At 43.3% G+C, this 17,317-nt stretch overlaps 1 protein-coding gene across 4 annotated transcripts in view; it reads left to right on the forward strand.

The window, feature by feature from the left end:
* The first annotated feature begins 2,593 nt into the window (after positions 1 to 2,593).
* Positions 2,594 to 17,317, forward strand: part of optn (optineurin) — a 42,494-nt gene continuing 27,770 nt past the window's right edge. For 2 of the 4 annotated variants that reach the window (XM_073066566.1, XM_073066569.1), the window contains exons 1-4: positions 2,594 to 2,707; positions 3,291 to 3,449; positions 5,927 to 6,117; positions 12,915 to 13,106. In XM_073066566.1, the coding sequence (XP_072922667.1) occupies positions 3,308 to 3,449; positions 5,927 to 6,117; positions 12,915 to 13,106 (525 nt within the window). In that variant the 5' untranslated portion in view covers positions 2,594 to 2,707; positions 3,291 to 3,307. Of the gene's footprint in view, positions 2,708 to 2,809; positions 2,829 to 2,893; positions 3,021 to 3,290; positions 3,450 to 5,926; positions 6,118 to 12,914; positions 13,107 to 17,317 lie in introns of those variants that run through there. The other 2 variants (XM_073066568.1, XM_073066567.1) reach the window with 2 other exon arrangements.

Below are 17,317 nucleotides of genomic sequence, written 5' to 3' on the forward strand. Positions count from 1 at the left end.
AAATGGACAATAAACTGGACTGGTCAAAGAACACTGAGGCTGTCTACAAGAAGGGTCAGAGCCATCTCTATTTCCTGAGGAGACTGAGGTCCTTTAACATCTGCCGGGCGATGCTGAGGATGTTCTACGAGGCTGTGGTGGCCAGTGCTATCATGTTTGCTGTTGTGTGCTGGGGCAGCAGGCTGAGGGTAGCAGACACCAACAGAATCAACAAACTCATTTGTAAGGCCAGTGACGTTGTGGGGGCGGAACTGGAATCTCTGACGGTGGTGTCTGAAAAGAGAATGCTGTCCAAGTTGCATGCCATCTTGGACAATGAATCCCATCCACTCCATAATGTACTGGTTAGGCACAGGAGTACATTCAGCCAGAGACTCATTCCACCGAGATGTAACACTGAGCGTCATAGGACGTCATTCCTAACTGTGGCCATCAAACTTTACAACTCCTCCCTGGGAGTGTCAGACACCCTGAGCCAATAGGCTGGTCCTGGACTAATTTCCACCGGGCAAGATTAACTTATTATTATTTAATTATTTACGGTTTTACATTGCTATATTTCTTCACTATTCTTGGTTGGTGCAGCTGTAATGAAACCCAATTCCCTCTGGATCAATAAAGTATGTCTGTCTGACGCTAGGTCTCGTCACACATGAAGAGCTAGTGGGGTTATACTGTTTACGTTTTTAACTTGTGTTGCAAATTCACCTTGTTGGTTGTTAATTTACTAATAGTAATATTACTTTATGTACTGCACAGTGCACCTTGGTCCAGAGGAAATCTGTTTCGTTTGACGGCATACATGTTGAATGGCAATAAACTTGAACTTTACCCCCTGGAGCCTGAACAACGATTTTCATTACAGATGGGGAATTACGGTGGTAGGTAAATAGAAGCTCAGGGTCACTCACACAAACTTTATGTAGGTGTTTCACAGAGCCAACGCCAAAACTGCGTTTGGCTTCTCCGTTGTAGAGGAGAGATGCTAAAAACACCCTTTAGACTAAGAGAAGGGCAATTGGATCCATACTTCACTTGGAAAGACTGGGCAAGTCCCTGGATGGTGGGAAGGAGTGAAAGGACACATTCAGTAATGCCTGTGGTATGGATGGTCAAGTTTAATGCTGTTGTGTACAGGTATGAACAGGCACACTGAAAAACTTAATTTGCATCAAGATTACAGGCACATAGCAGCAAAGGCACAACAGTTAAAAGAAAATCAAAGCAAATAGAAATTATACAAGATAGAATACAGTTAGAACCAAAAAAAGCGTAAGAGTGGATCTCACTGGCTCTCCACACAGCCTTGGGTCATCTGGACAAAACAAATACCCATGTCAGGTTGCTGTTTATTGACTACAGCTCAGTGTTGAGCACCATCCTTCCTACAGTCTTGATCGAAAAGCTACAGAATCTGGGCCTCTGTACCTCCCTCTACAACTGGATCCTAGGCTTCCTAACTGAAAGACCACAATCTGTACAGATCGGTAACATCATCTCCTTGCTGACAACCAACACTGGCACCACCTCAAGGTTGTGTGCTTAGCCCACTGCTCTACTCCCTCTTCTGTGTGGCTTAGCACAGCTCATAAAACATAGAATAGTACAGCACAGTACAGGCCCTTCAGCCCACAATGTTGTGCTGACCCTTAAACCCTGCCTCCTATATATCCCCCCCCACCTTAAATTCCTCCATATACCTGTCTAGTAGTCTCTTAAATTTCACTAGTGTATCTGCCTCCACCACTGACTCAGGCAGTGCATTCCACACACCAACCACTCTCTGAGTAAAAACCCTTCCTCTAATATCCCCCTTGAACTTCCCACCTGATGCACCATCAATAACTCTCGGAGACGTGAGGTAAGGTAAAGGCTTTCATTCACTGGAAGAGAGCAGTCAGCAGCAAGAAATCACCATACAACATACTGGAGACTGAGGGAGGAGCAGTGCCTCCAATCGCCTTTATACAGGGGTCTGTGGGAGGAGCCACAGGAGCAGTCAGCAGAGGGGGCGTGTCCAGACTGGTATATGTAGTTCACCACACCACCCCTTATCTTAAAGCACTGGCTGTCCACTCTATCTGTTCCTCTTAGTATCTTGTATACCTAGCTCAAATGCCATCTATAAGTTTGCTGATGATACAGCCATTGTTGGCAGAATCTCAGATGGCAAACAGGAGAGGGATGTACCAGCTAATTGAGTGGTGTTGAAGCAACAACCTTGTACTCAATGTCAGTAAGACCTCAGAGCTGATTGTGGACTTCAGAAAGGAACAAACACCAATCCTCCTAGAAAGATCAGAGTGAGCAATTTCAAATTTCCTTGGTGTTAACATCTCTGAGGATCTAACCTGGTCCTAACATATCGATGCAGCTATAAAGAAGATAAGACGGTGGCTATATTTCCCTGGGAATCTGGGGAGATTTGGTATGTCACCAAAAACACCCTAAAACTTTTTCAGAGTGCATGGAGAACAATCTTACTGGCTGCACCACCGGGGGGGATTGGGGGGTCGACGCAAACTGCGGAAAGTTGCAAAACTACTCCGCTTCCGTCCCGGATGCCGCTGCGGTGAAGAGCGAGACCGCGCCCCCCCCCCCGGCACGTGACCGGCGGTCGGGCGGCGTCACGTGTGTTTGTGTGAGTGTGCGCGTGCGCGGAGGGACGGGTTCGGGTCGTTGGCTCGGTGGACGGCCGGAGCGGCGGGTGAGCGACACGGTGTCGGTGCCGGGCGGGCCTGGCTCGGGTCACAGCGGAGGTGTTTGGTGGCCGGGGTCCTCCTCGCTCCCTCCGCCCCCCACCCCCACCCCCGGGAGTGGCGTTTGGGGTTCGTCCTCCTGTCCCCCGGTTGAGGGAGCGACATTGCGGGACGGGTGGGGGTGCGGGTGCGGCCCGGTTTGCGGGGCGGGGGTGGGTGTAAAGTACGGCCTCTGCCCCTTCCCCGGTCGCCGGAGTGTCGTTGCGTAATAAGAAACAGAAAGTGAAAGTGGCTGCTCGGGCTGAAACTTCAACTGCCTCGGTAACTTGGCCGGGAACTCTCTTCCCTCTCTGCTCTCCTCTTGTGTGACAATCCTAAAAATAAAACTGTTTTATACGGACGTTTAGCGCCTGCCTTACTGTACAGTGTGACTGCTGGTTTGGTGGGGAAGGTTGGTTCAGCTGGAGTTCATGTTGCGTCTGTTTGGAAACTCTGCTGCGTCATTGCCTTGTCGGTCTTGTGCTGCCTGTCAGTCCTTACTTATTTACGATTCAGTGGAGTCACTTTTCTATTTTTGAACGTTCCTTTCAGAGTAGAGCAAAGCGACGATGACTACTAACCACAGCGGCAGCCTTCAGGCTGTGAACGGTACCGCGAACATCAATGGTCCCCATTCTTTGGATACCTGCACCCCGGAAGAAACGCTGAGGTTGATGGACGAACTGATTAAAGAGAACAATGAGTTAAAAGGTGCTCTGTTGTTATGACTTGCCTTTTATTTGCAGACACGTTTCTGATCTTGATGCTGAAGGCTAATTGGATTATAAAATTTAAGATGATATTTATTGGAAGACTTACTGACTTTTGTTCTGCTATTCTGGTAATGAATGTGCTATTCTAACTTTATTTCTCAGTTTGGTCGTTTACCATACACAGATTAAAACTCAGTTATTTAGTGTTTCACTTCCAAGGGACTGTCAGGTTAATGTCTCAAATAATATTTGAGGGAGCCCACAGGCCAGCAGTGGGTTAATGGGAACTTGGCAAGTCTGGCATGTATTGTGAAAATTGCTGATGATCACTGCTCGGGTCATCAGAGTTTAATTCCAGTGTTCTCTGTAAGAAGTTTGTACATTTCATTCCCCTGTGCACCTGGTTTGGTCCCACAGTTCAAAAACATACTGGTTGGCAGGTTAATTATTTATTGTAAATTGTCCTGTTAAATCAGTGGGTTGCTGGGTGGTGCAGCTTGCTGGGCTGGATGGGCATGCTCTGAATTGTATCTGTACTTTTTAAAAATAAAACTTTTAGTGTAGTTTAAATTTTCATCTGCGTAAAGGCTGCAGAAAACCTTCTGTTTATCGAAGAGCTGAAACAAGTAATGTCAGACTCATTTATTTTTAATAGAAGTCATTGTTGCTCTTGGGCAGTTTAACTATAGTAATTATCCAATGTATGTTTGCATCAGCTGTGTGCACATTTAGGAGGATTATTTCACCATAGAGCTGTGGGATATTGAGTCGGTGAAACAATGATTTCATGGGCGCCAAGGTAGTATAGCAGTTAACGCAATGTTGTTATGTCTTGCGGCATTACCTTGGTGTGTGGATTTCAATTCCAACGGCGTTTATACGAAGTTTATGCTTCCTTCCCATGAGCATGTGGGTTTCCAGTTTCCTCCCACATCCCAAAGATGAACCAGTTAGTAGATTAATTGGTCGTTGTAAATTGTTCTGTGATTAGGCTAGGGTTAAATGGGTTAAGTTGCTGGGTGGTGTGACTCATCGGATCAGAAGGGCTTGTTCCGTGTTGTACCTCTGAACAAGATGGCGATTGTATCGGCCATGGCTATTTCAATTATTGTTAATTCAATGTTTTAAGTTGTTTTTAATAGAGCATAAGCATCTAAAGTAGTTTTAGAATGGAAGTCTTTATACATTGTGTGGTTATAACTGCTGGTTAAACAGAAGCTGAAATCCTCAGTTGATAAAGGTGAGTGCAGTGGTTTTGATGTGGAATCCTGGTGGATGGCCTAAGCTAATATACATAAATCTGCAAGTGAATAGACTGGGTGAAGTTATTGTTATAGGGGGAGGGGGAAGGAGGAGTGGATTTAATAGTGTAGTAGTTAGCACAATCACTTTACAGCACCAGTGATCATCCTCAGGATTTGACTCCTGCTGCTGTCTGTATTTACCCTATGACCACATGGTCCAGGTGCTCCATTTCCAAAGGGTTAGTAAGTTGTGAGCATACTGTGTTGGAGTCAGAAGCATGATGACATTTACGGGATGTCTCTTGCAAAAACTTGCTGATTTGATTTTAAATATGACACATTTCACAATGTGTTTTGATGTACATATAGTGGCAAATAAAGCTAATCTTATGTGATAATCTTAAAATATAATGGCCATTATCCTTCAAGAATTTCTGTTCCTTTATTATCAAATTAGTTGGGCATCAGTCACAAGGTTGCTTGTTTACTTGACCCTGAAAAAATACTGTTCAAATGACTATCAGCTATTGCTCTGTAGAACTTTTTGCTTTGAAAAGATGATAAAATCATCAGTTTGCTTTACAGTTCTATACAAAAATAATACTTTGGAAGTACTTGGTTCAGACAACATGTATGAGAAAACTATCGTTTAACACGAGGTTTTGTAGATGCTGGAAATGTAGAGCAACACGCAAAATGTTGGAAGAACTCATTGGGTCATGGTGAAAAGGCTATATGGAGGGAATAAACAGTCAATGTTTTAATCACTCTCCACCCCAAAATCTGGTTTCAAAGTTTAGGTAACTGGGTAGCTTTTTGAACGTGTGTACACACCAGAATATGGTTTAGTTCTGTATCGATTTTGATCTGGCATTTGTACAGCATTATAAAACTTCATAAGTTTGCATTTATGCAAAAGTTGAAGTGGATTTCAGAGGAATTTGTGGGTGATGGAATCAGTACCTTTTCATTTGATAGTTTTATTTTGTTACTATTTTACAACATCAGGGAACCCTCTAAGTCGGGGTTCCCAACCCTTTTAATGCCCTGAATCCCTACTATTAACGGAGTGCTTTGTGAATCCCAGGTTGGGAAACCCTGCTCTAAACTAATTTTTTACGAATCAGGGTTTTGCAAATCTGTGGCTTACTTTCCACAAGTTTGCAGAAATATCTTTCCAATTACATTCAATAAATGCTGTTTAATTAAATTACTAATTTATGTCCTGCAGAAGCCATTAAACAAACAAACCACACCATGAAGGAACGCTATGAAGAACTTACAAATTGGTGTGAGAAACAGAAGGTAGAACGGGAGTGTGTCCTGCAAAAGTTTGAGGAGGCTAAACAAAAATTAACTATCTTGACTGAAGAGAATGAAGCCTTGAAGAAATCTCAAGCACAAAATGTAGACAGTTCACAGGTATGTAGAATGGCTATTGTTCAGGCTTATTGTCATTTAAATCGTTTACATATATTCTGCCGAATGGAATACAGTCGGCCCTCCTTATCCGCGAATTCAACTAACCGCGAATCGCAAAAACCCGGAAGTGCTCTTCCAGCATTTGTTGTTCGAGCACGTACAGACTTGTTTTCTTGTCATTATTCCCTAAACAATGCAGTATAACAACTATTTACATAGCATTTACATTGTATTAGGTATTATAAGTAATCTAGAGATGATTTAAAGTATATGGGAGGATGTGCGTGGGTTATCGTGGATCGGGATTGAAAAAAATCGGAAGTTCTCTTACTAAGTAAGTCGGAAAAGGTACATCCAGTATTATTTAGCGTCAGTTAGTCAAATGCTTGTCTTTGTATATAGTATATTTACCTTTCTATGCAGATTAAACACTTTAAAACGTATGTCTCAGCGCCAGGCTCGGGAACGGAAGTTCCTGAGTTCGATCTAGTGACAGATCGCTCCCAAGTGCACTCTCCACCGTGCCAGGTTGCTGTGGAGGATCAAAAACCCAAAATCCAATAATTAAATCACTGCGTTGCTTAGTAATAATTGTAGCTTTCATCGGGGCACAGCCTTTCTCACTTTATCCTTTAAAATTGTTCTGATCGTTGACCGATGTAGCCTAACGCTTTTCCAATGACCGATGGCGTTTCACCTCTTTCCGATCGCTTTATTATTTCCACTTTATTTTCAATCATTATCATGATTATTTTCGTGAACAGAAACACTGCGGATTCAGATCTCTGCTGCTGGGTCCTAATGTCTACCGCACTGAGACAGGTTAAATAAGGTCTTGGGTTCTGCTGGGTCCTAAGATCCACCTCATTGAGACAGGTTGAATAAGGGACTTGAGCATCCGTGAATTTTGGTATCCGTGAGGGGTCCCGGAACCAATCCCTCGCGGATAAGGAGGGCTGACTGTACTGCCAAATGGAATAATGTTCCTCTAGGTCAAGGTGCACAACACATGGCATATAACTCAAACATAACAAATGAAGTAACATTACCACAAGTTAACAAGTAAGGTGCATAAGATTTACTTCAATGCTGGAAATCATAGGCAGGTCAAGCAGAATCAGTGAAACATAGAAAACCTACAGCGCAATACAGGCCCTTCGGCCCACAATGCTGTGTTGAACATGTACTTTAGAAATTACCTAGGGTTACCCACAGCCTCTATTTTTCATGTACCTATTTTCAAGCTTGTGCCTTGTTTTCAAGCTCCATGTACCCAACCACGAGTCTCTTAAAAGACCCTATCATATCCATATCCACCTCCACCACCGTTGCTAGCAGCCCATTCCATGCACTCACCACTCTCTGCGTTTTTAAAAAAACAATAAAAACAAACAAACTTGCCCCTTGCATCTCCTCTCTACCTACTTCCAAGCACCTTAAAACTGTGCCCTCTCATGTTAGCCATTTCAGCCCTGGGGAAAAAGCCTCTGACAATCCACAGGATCAATGCCTCTCATCATCTTATACACCTCTATCAGGTCACATCTCATCCTCCATCGCTCCAAGGAGAAAAGGCCAAGTTCACGCAACCTATTCTCATAAGGCATGCTCCCCAATCCAGGCAACATCCTTGTAAATCTCTTCTGCACCTTTTATATGGTTTCCACATCCTTCCTGTAGTGAGGTGACCAGAACTGAGCAAGTACTCCAGAGTCCTATACAGCTATAACATTACCCTTTGGCTCTTGAACTCAATCCCACGGTTGACGAAGGCCAATACCCACAGTCAACCTGCGCAGCAGCTTTTCGTGTCCTCTGGACTTGGACCCCAAGATCCTCTGATATTCCACACTGCAAAGAGTTTTACCATTAATACTATATTCTGCCATCCTATTTGATCTACCAAAATGAACCACTTCACACTTATCTGGATTGAACTCCATCTGCCACTTCCCAGCCCAGATTTACATCCTATCAATGTCCCACTGTAACCTCTGACAGCCCTCCACACTATCCACAACACACCCAACCTTTGTGTCATCAGCAAATTTACTAAACCATTCCTCCACTTCTTCATCCAGGTCATTTATAAACATCACGAAGAGAAGGGGTGCCAGAACAAATCCCTGAGGCACACCACTGGTCACTGACCTCCATGCAGATTATGACCTGTCTACAACCACTCTTTGCCTTCTGTGGGCAAGCCAATTCTGGATCTACAAAGCAAGGTCCCCTTGGATCCCATGCTTCCTTACTTGCACAGAGTACCTTATCAAATGCCTTGCTGAAATCCATATACAATACATCTACTGCTCTACCTTCATCAATGTGTTTAGTCACATCCTCAAAAAATTCAATCAGGCTATTAAGGCACGACCTGCCTTTGACAAAGTCATGCTTCCTATTCCTAATCATATTATGCTTCTCCAAATGTTCATAAATCCTGCCTCTCAGAATCTTCTCCATCAACTTACCAACCACTGAAGTAAGACTCACTGGACTATGAGTACCTGGGCTATCTCTACTCCCTTTCTTGAATAAGGGAACAATATCCCAAACCTCTGATCCTCCAGAGCTTCTCCCATTCCCATTGTTGATGCAAATATCATCGCCAGAGGCTCAGCAATCTCCTCCCTCACCTCCCACGGTAGCCTGAAGTACATCTTGTCCTATCCCGGTGACTTATTAAACTTGATGTTTTCCAGAACGTCCAGCACATACTCTTAATGTCTATATGCTCAAGCTTTTCAGTCTGTTGTAAGTCATCCTTATAATTGCCAAGGTCCTTTTCTGTAGTGAATACTGGAGCAAAGTATTAATTAAGTACTCCCGCTACCTCCTCCATTCGCACTCGACTGGTCCTGTTCTCCCATGTCTTATCCTCTTGCTCTTCATATACTTGTAGAATGCCTTGGGGTTTTCCTTAATCCTGCTCACCAAGGCCCTTTCATGGCCCCTTCTGGCCCTCCTAATTTCATTCTTAGGCTCATTACTGCTAGCGGTATAATTTTCTAGATCTTTGTCTTTTGAACCTTTTGTAAGCAAAAATAACTACTTCAAGCATTATTTTATGAGAATTACCTTGCAGTAGTGGTCGCCAACCTTTTTAAGCCCAAGATCCCCTACCTCGGCCTTAGTGAAAGATAGATAGATAGATAGGATCATGGGGAATTTCAACTTTTTTCCAATGTCCCATACACTTGTTGTAGCAAAACTAATTACATACAATACTTAAGTCAGTAAAAAAATATGATATGCATCTAAATCACTATCTCAAAAAGCATTAATAATAGCTTTTAAAAAGTTCTTAAGTCCTGGCGGTAGAATTGTAAAGCCTAATGGCATTGGGGAGTATTGACCTCTTCATCCTGTCTGAGGAGCATTGCATCGATAGTAACCTGTCGCTGAAACTGCTTCTCTGTCTCTGGATGGTGCTATGTAGAGGATGTTCAGAGTTATCCATAATTGACCGTAGCCTACTCAGCGCCCTTCGCTCAGCTACCGATGTTAAACTCTCCAGTACTTTGCCCACGACAGAGTCCGCCTTCCTTACCAGCTTATTAAGACGTGAGGCGTCCCTCTTCTTAATGCTTCCTCCCCAACACGCCACCACAAAGAAGAGGGCGCTCTCCACAACTGACCTATAGAACATCTTCAGCATCTCGCTACAGACATTGAATGACGCCAACCTTCTTAGGAAGTACAGTCGACTCTGTGCCTTCCTGCACAAGGCATCTGTGTTGGCAGTCCAGTCTAGCTTCTCGTCTAACTGTACTCCCAGATACTTGTAGGTCTTAACCTGCTCCACACATTCTCCATTAATGATCACGGGCTCCATATGAGGCCTAGATCTCCTAAAGTCCACCACCATCTCCTTGGTCTTGGTGATATTGAGACGCAGGTAGTTTGAGTTGCACCATATCACAAAGTCCTGTATCAGTTTCCTATACTCCTCCTCCTGTCCATTCCTGACACACCCCACTATGGCCGTGTCATCAGCGAACTTCTGCACATGGCAGGACTCCGAGTTATATTGGAAGTCTGATGTGTACAGGGTGAACAGGACCGGAGAGAGTACGGTTCCCTGCGGCGCTCCTGTGCTGCTGACCACCGTGTCAGACCTACAGTCTCCCAACCGCACATACTGAGGTCTATCTGTCAAGTAGTCCACTATCCAATCCACCATGTGAGAGTCTACTCCCATCTCAGTTAGTTTGTGCCTTAAGATCTTGGGCTGGATGGTGTTAAAGGCACTAGAGAAGTCAAGGAATGTAATCCTCACAGCACAACTGACCCCATCTAGGTGAGAGAGTGATTTGTGCAGCAAATACGTGATAGCATCCTCCACTCCCACCTTCTCCTTATACGCAAACTGAAGAGGATCCTGGGCGTGCCTGGTTTGTGGCCTCAGATACTGTATTATCAGCCGCTCCATGGTCTTCATCACGTGCGACGTCAAGGCAACAGGTCTGAAGTCATTCAACTCCTTTGGTTGTGGTTTCTTCGGTACCGGGACAATACAGGATGTTTTCCACTGTCTGGGTACTCTTCTCTGCTCCAGGCTCATGTTGAAGATGCGCTGTAGTGGTTCTCCCAGCTCAGTCGCACAGGCCCTCAGTAATCGTGGGGAAACTCCATCCGGTCCAGCCGCCTTGCTGGTACAGATCTTCCTCAGTTGACCTTCCACCTGTGCAGCCGTAATCCTGGGTGTGGGCAAGGTCTCCTGTGAGTGGCTATTTTCCTGTGAGGGAAGTAAGCCTGGTGTGGATTTCTGCGGTGAGGATGAGATTGAGCTGTCAAACCTGTTGAAGAAGTTGTTCAGCTGGTTCGCTTTCTCCACATCTCCACTTATGTTCGCCCCCCGCTTTGCACCGCATCCGGTGATGATCTTCATCCCATCCCACACCTCCTTCATGCTTTTTTTCTGCAGCTTTTGTTCTAGCTTCCTCCTATACTGCTCCTTTGCCCCCCTTATCTGTACTCTGAGTTCCTTCTGAACTCTTTTAAGCTCCAACCGATCACCATCTTTAAAGGCCCTCTTCTTCTGGTTTAGGAGGCCTTTGATGTGACTAGTGATCCAGGGCTTATTATTGGGATAGCAGCGAACAGTTCTAACAGGGACAACTGCATCCACACAAAAGTTAATATAGTCCTCCTAAATCGTTCAGATACACACATGCGCACCCCCTGGAAGCAGTCTCTCTTTGCAGGCGGCTTTTCATAGCGGGAATGTTGCTATGTTACCATTATCTTAATTGGTATTACTTATTTTTATAACACTCACATTACAACACCTTAAATTCTGTTTCATTATTTAATTTTATTTCAACACGAAAAATGAATAAAAATTGATTGTTGCACTCAGTGTGATGACTGGGGCTGAATACTTTCTGCTAGTTCCCTGAAATTTGGCTCATAACTACAGACAGCCAGTTTGAGACTGTATGTGAGGTGTCTGTCAGTAAGACAGCTCCTGTACTTAGATTTAATAATTTTCATCTGTTGCAGCACAGTACCCTCGCAAACCTTCTGACAGACTGAATATTTGAATGGGCAGTTTCCTTTGTTGGACTGAATGTTGAACCTGCAACGTTTTTCAGGTGTTTTGTATTGGTAAACTGTTATTGAGGCACTAGTATAAGTTTCAGAGGTACGCAAGCTAATGATACCACTGTTTTTTGTTTCCCAGTTCTTTTACATTTGGGGAATGTTGGAATTTAAAGGGGGAGAAGTGTTGTAATGTGAGCATTATAAAGATAGGTTGATGCCGATTAGGGTAATGGTGATGTAGCTGTGCTCCCGCTGCGGAGAGCTGTTTCTGGGGAGAGGTTGTTTCCGGGTTGCGGGGTTTTGTTTCCCGGTCTTTTCTGCCCGGAGCGCATTTCTCATTTTTTTTTCAGGATTTACTGGGAAAGTCTCAAAGATCAACCGGTTGGCGACCACTACCTTGCAATATTAATTCAAAGTTCAAAGTAAATTTATCATCAAAGTGCATATATGTCACCCTGAGATTCATTTTCCTGAGAAACAACATTCCTCCGGACCATGGTGCATACACAATGCATATATCACACACAGCACAAACAACAAAATATTACTTCAAGCAACTTAATAAATTATAATTAAAAATGAATGTGAAGTGTGCAGCACAAGTAAACAGCAAGCTGTCTTGGGAGAAGATGATGTTACCCAGTTTGGCAGTCCTAGTCCTGATGCCTCTGTATCTCTTTCATGACAGTAGTGAATCACAGAGATCATGGGATGGACGGTAGGGATCTTCAGTGCTTTGGGCCCTTTATGTTCAGTGTCCCCAGTAAATGCTGTTGTTGTATAACTGCTGTTTATTCAAGAGTGAATTTGATGATGTGGTTTATGCTAGATCTGGCAATGCAGTTATGAGTCGACAGTGGCCAAGCACACAGTCCTGGGGCAGGGGCACCAGTGCTCAGCATGATGGATTGCTGCCAACTTGGATTCATTGAGATCTTCCCTCCAATAAGTCCAAGATCCTGTTACAGAGAGGGGTGTTGAGTGCCAATGAGGATTATAGTTTGGCATGGACTAGATGGGTTGAAGGGCCTATTTCAGTACTTGAGTGCTCTGACTCGAAATGTGCTTTCTATCTAAAACTCTATGCTTTGGCATCCAGGGTTCTTCAATAATTGATAGTGGAGTAATATTTTACATGGCCTTTTGGAATGATTGGACTTTGAACTCAATTCCTTCCAATTAGATAATTCTAATAACTTGAAATGTGTCAGATTTTAATTTAAAAATGTACATTTTTAATCTTCCAGGGAATATCCAAAGATGACTTGCTCAATAAAAGTATGAGTTCTAATCTGGTGGAACAGGATGTTCAACATCTGAAAGCACAGATTCGCAGACTGCAGACAGAGAAAGCTGATTTGGTAGCCATGAATTCAGAACTCCTTGTGAAGCTGGGTACTGCTTCGTCAGAAGATTCATTTGTTGAAATTCGAATGGTGGTATGTGGAAAAACTTGTCTGGAAATACATGTAACACTCTGGTTAAGAATTTTACTTCCGTGCCTTAGGTATTTCATTTTGGCAGTTCTGAAAGAGCAGTCCATTCTGCTTTCAGTTTGCTTGGGTTTGGGCTAAGATAAATGGTTTTGTTCAACTTAGGAATGTTGTATCAGCCAATCAAAATGGTGGAATTGGGTGAAGGTTCTAGAGAGCGCTGGGCGGAGAGGTTTTTGTGACAGACTCTGGTGTGGGTCGAGGTCTTTTAGGCGGGAGCTGATAGAAAACAGGAGGGAAAGTTGTTGCACAGGGTGCTTTGTGCAGATGAATGGCTTCAAGAAGGAAGGACCAATACACCCATGGGGGAGCCCATTTGTTTGAGATATATTTTGAGCGACATTCGGAAGGTGTGAGCTTTCACACAGACCAAGAGTCTAGATTGTGGGTTAAAGACAACTTCAATTTGAGCTCCAACTTGTGTGCACGTTTGGACTGGGTTAACTGTAATGGGCCTTAATTTTTTTTCCTATTAACTGTTAGACATTTGTAAATATATCTTTATTTATCATTGTATGCAGTGTATAATCAGATATTTCTTGCTGATGAGAGCAGTAATAGTATTCACACAGATCAGGGTTTGGGTGGGCGAGACTTCCCCAACTTCCCGGTTTTGGTGGGACCCAAATCATACTGGCCGTAGAAGTACAGAGTCTGAAAAAGGTGGTTTTTCTCACTGTTGAGTCCAGTGGCTGTCAGTGAGGGGCTAATGATCTGTGTTTCCAGAAATGCCTGGTATAAAGGGGGTTCAGACAGAACATGTTAAAATGTATAAGGAACAGGAACAAGAATCAGCTTGTGGGCCCTTAAAGCCTGAACTACCATTCAATAAGATGATGGTTGATCCAATTGCCTGAACTGTGCTTTCTCACTCTTCCCAATTCCATTGCAAACATTGAAGGTAAAGTGGTCTGTCAGTCACAATTTGTATTTTCAGTGATTACACAACTTTTTTTTTTAACTCTCTGGGATAGAGGATTGTAAAATTCACAACTCTCTATATTTTTGAGTTCAAGAACTATGAGGTATTGTTGCAGCTCTATGAAAACCTTGGTTAGACCACACCTGGAGTATCATGTTCAATTCCAGTTGGCTCATTAAAGGAAGGATGTGGAAGCTTTAGAGAGAGTGCAGAGGAAGTTTTCCAGGATGCTCCCTGGATTAGTGACCATGTCTTACGAGTATAGGATGAGCAAGCTGGGGGAGCGAAGGAAGATGAGAGGTGATTTGAGGTGTATAAGAGAAAAAGCATAGATCAAGTAGATAGCCAGAGACTTTTTCACAGGGTGGAAGTGGCTAATATGAGGCGGCATAATTTTAAGGTGATTGGAGGAAAGTATAGGGGGCATGTCAGAAGTAAGTTCTGTATACAGAAAGTAATTGGTGCGTGCAGCCCCCTGTCAGAGGTGGTGGTAGAGGCAGACATATCAGGAAGATTTAATAAACTCTTAGGCACACAGATCATAGAAAAGTGTAAGGAGGAAGGGTTAGATTGACCTTAGAGTAGATTAAAAGATCGGCACAACAGCACAGATTGAAGGGCATATATAGTATTGTAACACTTACCCAACAGGCTGGTATATGTCTAGGGGAAAAGGAGATCCAGCCACACACCAACCCACCTCCCGTACACGCAGGTGCTGTGATAATCGCGTTTATGCCTTGTGCCCGCCAACAGTATCAAACCCACAACAAATACCGGTATGAAATACACTTTAAAGAGTTTACTAAGATTAAAAGAGTATTAGGCAATACTATATATATATATATATATATATATATAGACACACACACACAAGAAAAAAACAAAAGGCGCCAACTTATCAAAGTTCAGTCGGTTTAGTGCACTCGGTGGAGCTCATCCAGCGAACCCTTCGACTCCTCGGTGGTCGTCCTCCCGACTTCCACTTCGGACTCCCCGGTGGTCGTCCAAGCGCACGTCCTCCTTCCTCGGCGTCTCCCTCCGGACTCCCCTCACATCCCAAGCCCGCGCAACCCCTCCCCCAAGTTCCCAGCCTCACAAAACACAATAACATTCCCCATTGATTAACAAATGAATACAATTACCATATCAGCCATTCTAAAGCGAAACAACGGCGAGAGAAACTTTTAACAGACAAAGAAGCATTCCTACTCGTAACAAACCAAAGAAGCCCTTTTTAGTAACATACACAGGACATTGTACAGTATGTTCTACAGTACTGTGCAAAAGTCTTAAGCATCCTAGATTTTTCATATAAAGTTTGTTTTAGTTGTTTATTTTTTGTCTTCTGCATTAGTGAGGAAGTATAAAAGAGCAGGTTTTAGATTTCCAAATATTTATTTTCCAAAAAATTAAATGTTAGAGTAATTTTTGTATTTTGTTAAAGTAACGTATTAAGTAACAGACCACTTATCAAATACAAATGTGATTACTTTGTAAGTATGTAGATCAATGATGTAATGAGTTAAATGAACTAAACTGATTAACTAAAACAGGAATGGGTGTAGAAGGAATCAAACTAGGCAAAGGCCAACCAGACTAAAAGGTGAGGTTATGGCAGATATGACAGTTTATCCTTTAAATCATGAATTCTTACACCATAGCAGGAGTGAGCATTGCAACAAGACACAAGGCAGTCTTGCTGTATTAGCAAGATGTCTCCCAAGCAGACATTTTGCAGCAGACATCTTCAAGATATGCTGGACAAACTCTTCTTAAGAGGCATAAAGAAACAGGCAAGTGTGTGGACCAGAAACACAATGGTCGGCCAAGGAAGCTGACAAGATACAGCAAATTGATGTCCCTTCTAAATTGGAAGAAGTCCAGCATGCTATTAGCTTTAAATTCACAGAAACCACTGGAAGCCAAGTACACACCTCTACAGTCCAGAGAAGTCTTATCAAAAATGGCCTTCGTGGAAGGGTTGCTGCCAAAAAAACTATCCCTCCAAAGTGGAAACAAAGCCAAAAGAGTCACCTACTCCCAAAGGTACAAGGACTAGGATGCTGAGCAACGGCACCAAGTGCTGTAGACTGACGAGTCAAAATTTGAATTTTTTGGCTCCAACAGGAGGCAGTTTTGTCCGTAGAAGAGCTGGAGAGTGCGATGTGGATGAGTGCCTGCAGCTAAGAGTGACACAACGGTTTGGGGCTGCGTTTCTGCAAATGATGATCTGGTTGGAATTTATGGAATCCTCAATGCTGAGAAGTACAAGCAGATTCTCATCCTGTGCACAGTACCATCAGGGAGACGTGGTCGGTCCCAGCTTCATTCTGCAGAAGGACAATGACCCCAAACACAAGGCCAAGGTCATAAAGAACTATTTTTAGTGAGAACAAGGGGCTCTGCAACAGATGTCATGAACTCTGATCTCAACATGATCAGGGTTCTCTGGGATTACCTGGAGAGACAAGCAAGCGAGGCAGCCAAAGTTTGCGGAAGAACTCTGGCGGGTTTTCCAAAATATTTGGAAAAACCTACCAGCTGATTTGAATTAGGTTTCTGTTACTGTTTACGGCTCTTTATAGTATTTTTGATATTTAGAAACTTTTCCTTATTTTTGAAAGTATCTTCATATATACAGTACTGTATATCCCCTTGGAGTCTATTTCCTTCACTGATACTAGAACTGGATGGATGCAAAATAGTTTATATTTGGGTCTTATTCAATTTGAGCTGAGTCTGTCATTTCACTGTAATTATAGATGTTGAATAATGCCAGTGTAACAGGTTTATGAAGTGTGGAAAGCCAGACCTGGGACCAACCCAGGTTATTTTTACATTTTGCTTATTTTAGAAAGGTGTTTAATGCAAATAGCTATTAAGAAAGGAGAGTATAAACATGAGAAAGTCTGCAGAATCTAGAAATCAGAAGTGACACAAACAAAATGCTGGAGGAACTCAGCAAGTCAGGTTCGGACCGAGACCCATCTTTGAATGTTGTTCATTCAAAGCTACCTGTTGTTTCTTCAGTTGGACTAATTGAAAACAGTTTGGGACCAGAAAGGAGTACTAGAAATTAAAAAAAAACACAATCTAACCTTAGCACATTGATCAACTCTGTTCATGGGTTTAGTGCCTGTGCCTTGGAGGTCGGCTACCGACATACCCACCTGTCTACTCTACCATTGAACCAGCACTGAGTCCAGGGGCAGAGCACAAACATCCTGAAGGG

This window comes from Hemitrygon akajei, chromosome 14 (assembly GCF_048418815.1).
Source record: "Hemitrygon akajei chromosome 14, sHemAka1.3, whole genome shotgun sequence".
NCBI classification, from domain to species: domain Eukaryota; kingdom Metazoa; phylum Chordata; class Chondrichthyes; order Myliobatiformes; family Dasyatidae; genus Hemitrygon; species Hemitrygon akajei.